The following is a 3,816-nucleotide window of genomic DNA, read 5'->3' as shown; positions in this document are numbered from 1 at the left end:
TTAAATAGTTATATAAATGTGGTGTTAGGTAAAAACGTAGTAGTTAGCATTGCAGAGGTCAACTTGCCTCTTTGGATGAAGGAGGAAGTCAGGATGTTCTGAGGCAGTACCACCTGATGGGATAGATATCTTATTTCCCTTAAATGTACACATTATGAGACCTCAAAAAGATAAAAGTCAAATAGTGGTAGGTCAGTGGGAAGGCCAAAAGCCACCGTTGGTTGCAGTGCCACGAAGATGGCTGGAAAGGTAGTCTCCATTCTTTTCATTAAATTAAATTTTTGATTAGGGGTCACTATAAGTTTTCAAAATTTTAAAACAAAAATTATAGCACAGTATCATGAGGATTAAAATTTATTTTTATAAAATTATACCATTCTAATGGTTATCAATGGATAAGGTATCAAGAATCATGTTTATTACTTTAAAATAATACCGTTATCCTTGATATTTGAATAATAATAACAGGCATGACAGCTCATCAATAACGGGCCACATCCATAAGCCTCACTCCTGTGATACAGCAGTCCAGTTCCGGATTTGTAGGAGGTATCTCAAATCCAAAGACATTCCATTCAGTCACCTTTTTCTAGCTCTTTCCAATCTTCTTGTTCTATGGAGTTCTTCTGTCATGAGCATCTTGGGAATCCTGGAGTCATCGATCCAAGAGACATGATCTGCCCAATGTATCTTAATCTGTCTGTATCTCTAAACTGTCCAATCTTAATGAACCTGACCACATCTATCTTGCCAAAGAGCTCATACAGCTCTGTTCTTTCTTCAGCACCATACAGTTCAGTCTTTTACAGGTCCAAAAGTTCTAAGAATCCTCTGCTCAAAAGCCAAAAGTTTCTCATCTGCCTTGGTGGTAGCCCAAGCTTCGATAAATAAGATAAGATAAGATAATTAGATATTTTCTATATCTGTTCTATTGGCAAATTCTAGATATTTTCCAAACCCATGTAAACAATATTTAATTCTTATATCTATTTATTACAATTGACACAATTTGTCCATAAAAAAGAGTACTAATAAAATTAACTTATATCTATATATTTTTTATATTTGTTCCAACACAATCATCCCTTTTCTTTCCTAGTAAATGCAAGATTAATTTTAATCAATTAGAGATGTACAAAATAATAATTTAAAAACAAATTTTGAACTGTTTACTCATCAAAGACTAAGCCAAAGGTCTAAGAGGTTTAAAAGAAAAAATAATGTCAAACAAAGCTTATGCTATATGAAGTATTTATTATTTAACAAAATAACAGTGGATAATCCCGAGGATCTAAACAAACTAATGTTGTAAAATATTAAAAAGTGAATAGTTCAGATTGCAGTTGAGCTATAATAATATAATCACTCCCGAGCTTGTGCAAAGCCAACTCGATTATTTCCCAAATCAAACTCAGTGTAGAACCTGCCAATGAAAACATCTCCTAAAATCCATAGTGGACCATGTGGTGCAGGTATATCCAAACCAAGAAAACCTGAGAGGCAGATGGTTTTTCCCATAGCTGATACCTGGTAAAAAAAAAAGTGAATATAAGCATTAAATAAGATATATATGAGAATTTTGCTGAAATATTTGGTTTTTCATTTTCAGATCTATCTAAAATTCAGGAAGAATTAGGCCCTTTGCACATGAGTCGAAGTGAAAGAAACTCAAACTGGATGTGATTGGTTGCCTGATAACCAATTGATAATTAAGAGAGACTGGAACTGGAAGTGATTGGTTACAAGGCAACAAATCTCATCCAGTTCAAGTCTCTCTCGCTTCAATTTTATTTTGCCTTGTATAAAAAGGGCCTTGACAAAAATTAAATACAATATTATTATATTTCATGAACCCATTTTAATTTTGTAGATGAAAAACCTAAGATTTAATGGAATTATGAACACATTGCATTTTCTATTAATAGAGGGTGAGCCAATTGCTGAACGAGTTTTAACCTGAGTTTAGAAAAATAACATAAGTTTTAAAATTTAATTTCCATTGTTTAACAGTTTTTTTACATAACACAAAAAAAAGCAATCCTTCCCCACCGGACTCGTCCTGCTAAGACCCTGGCGAGCAATGGTCCTACATCACTTTTGAAATATTAGCTTAAAACGGGAATAGGAGACTATGAGATAGTTTAATCAAGCAATTTTTTAAAAAGCGTCTGAAATTGAAAAACGGCATGAATAGCAGACGTTTACAGCTGACATAATTTCAGGCGCTTTTTAAATACTGCTCAATTTAACTATCTTAAAGTCTCCTCTTCCCGTTTTAAGCTAATATTTCAAAAGTAATATAGGACCGTCGCTCCCGGGGATCTTAGAGGGGCGGATCCAGCGGGGAAGGATTGCCTTTTTTGTGTTATGATCTTCTGTTGTGAGATTGTGACATGTCATAAATCGACCACCTTACTCACTATAATTGTGAGTTTGAAAAGTCAGATAAGTAAGGCTACCACAGAGGGCGGGAGTGGAGGGTTTCACACCGTTTTTCAATTTCAGGGGCTTCCTAAATATTGCTTGATTGAACTATCTTAAAGTCTCTCTTTCCTATTTTAAGCAAATATTTCAAAAGTGATATAGGACCGTCGCTCCCAGGGGGTCTTAGCAGGCCCAGTCTGGCAGGGAAGGATTGCCTTTTTTGTGTTATGATCTCCTCTTGTGAGATTGTGACATGTCGTACACATAGATCAACCTACTCGCTATAATTATCTGTTTGAGAAGTCAGATAAGTAAACACACATTTTTTTAAATGTAAGTAATGAGTTAGAAAAATAAGAAGACTGTACAGATTTATTTTAAATGAACTAAAAAAGGAATAGTTTAAAGTTATAAAATAGAGAAAACTGACTTACCCTCAATATATAATCTTTTCCTTCAAGTGTGAATTTGTTTCCATTTATGATAAAATCAATAGCAGGTAGTTTAGGAATCAGGTCACATGATACCTAGAAAAAAAATTAATAATGCGATTGGAAAATATGAGTTAAAAATAAATGGTATATCTTACTCCAAAATGTACTATAGACGCATAGATTGTCAACAGCTGACAATAAAGTACTTGTTGTCAGTGAACAATTCATTGCATATATATATTGTAATATGCTATTTTTTAGTAAATAGTATATTTTGATGTATAAAGAGTTTTTAATATGTTTTATTTTATGTATCATTTTAATATTGTTCATTTGTTTTGTTCATCCAAAAAGCAAGCTAACCAATTTTCATTGTCCATAATAAATTTGTGATTCAAAACAAAACCAAGATGGCGGTACGTATTCTTCAGTCAACAAGTCTGTTGCATCATGGCCATGTTGAGCAGATTCAAATATCATACAAACTATTTTAACTCTTCCCATCATAATTGAAAATACAGTAAATTTAAGAAAAAATAGAAGTCAAGAAATAGTGTTAAAGAATAATATTCAGAAAGTAAATCATTTGCAAAAATCCCTCCTAACTGTTGTGCGACAATCGATGTTTACATGCAACATCGAGACAGGTTTTGGTTTTTGGCAAGCATTCATTGTTCGGGCGCGCATGTGAAATGATGTTTCCAGGATGAGGAGGTCCTCATCAATTTCTGGCCAGCTAAAGGGACATCTTGAAAAAGGAAGACAACCAAGAGTCACACAAGAAAAAAGGACTCTGAGTTTGGATTGCTTGATGAGAGGACGTCCGTTGGCTGGAAGCGGGAAAGATTGGAAGCCATTGTTGTGAGAGAGACATAGCTTTTTGGGAGGACTGGAAGCCATTTTGACGGTAGGACATAGCATTATAGAAAAGAAGATACCAAGAATCATCAAAAGAAGA

General features: G+C 33.9%; 1 protein-coding gene across 1 annotated transcript in view; it reads right to left on the bottom strand.

The window, feature by feature from the left end:
* Window positions 1-1,234: 1,234 nt before the first annotated feature.
* Window positions 1,235-3,816, bottom strand: part of cathD (cathepsin D) — a 17,022-nt gene continuing 14,440 nt past the window's right edge. Inside the window, exons 8-9 of the mRNA XM_014427118.2 lie at window positions 2,859-2,951; window positions 1,235-1,527 (exon numbers count right to left, since the gene is read on the bottom strand). Coding sequence (XP_014282604.1) covers window positions 1,363-1,527; window positions 2,859-2,951 — 258 coding nt within the window. The 3' untranslated portion in view covers window positions 1,235-1,362. The remainder of the gene's footprint in view (window positions 1,528-2,858; window positions 2,952-3,816) is intronic.

This window comes from Halyomorpha halys, unplaced genomic scaffold, assembly GCF_000696795.3.
Source record: "Halyomorpha halys isolate HHAL.00 unplaced genomic scaffold, Hhal_1.1 Scaffold624.1, whole genome shotgun sequence".
Classification (NCBI taxonomy): Eukaryota; Metazoa; Arthropoda; class Insecta; order Hemiptera; family Pentatomidae; genus Halyomorpha; species Halyomorpha halys.
The sequence above is the reverse complement of the archived record's forward strand: the minus strand, read 5'-3'. Positions and strand labels throughout refer to the sequence as shown.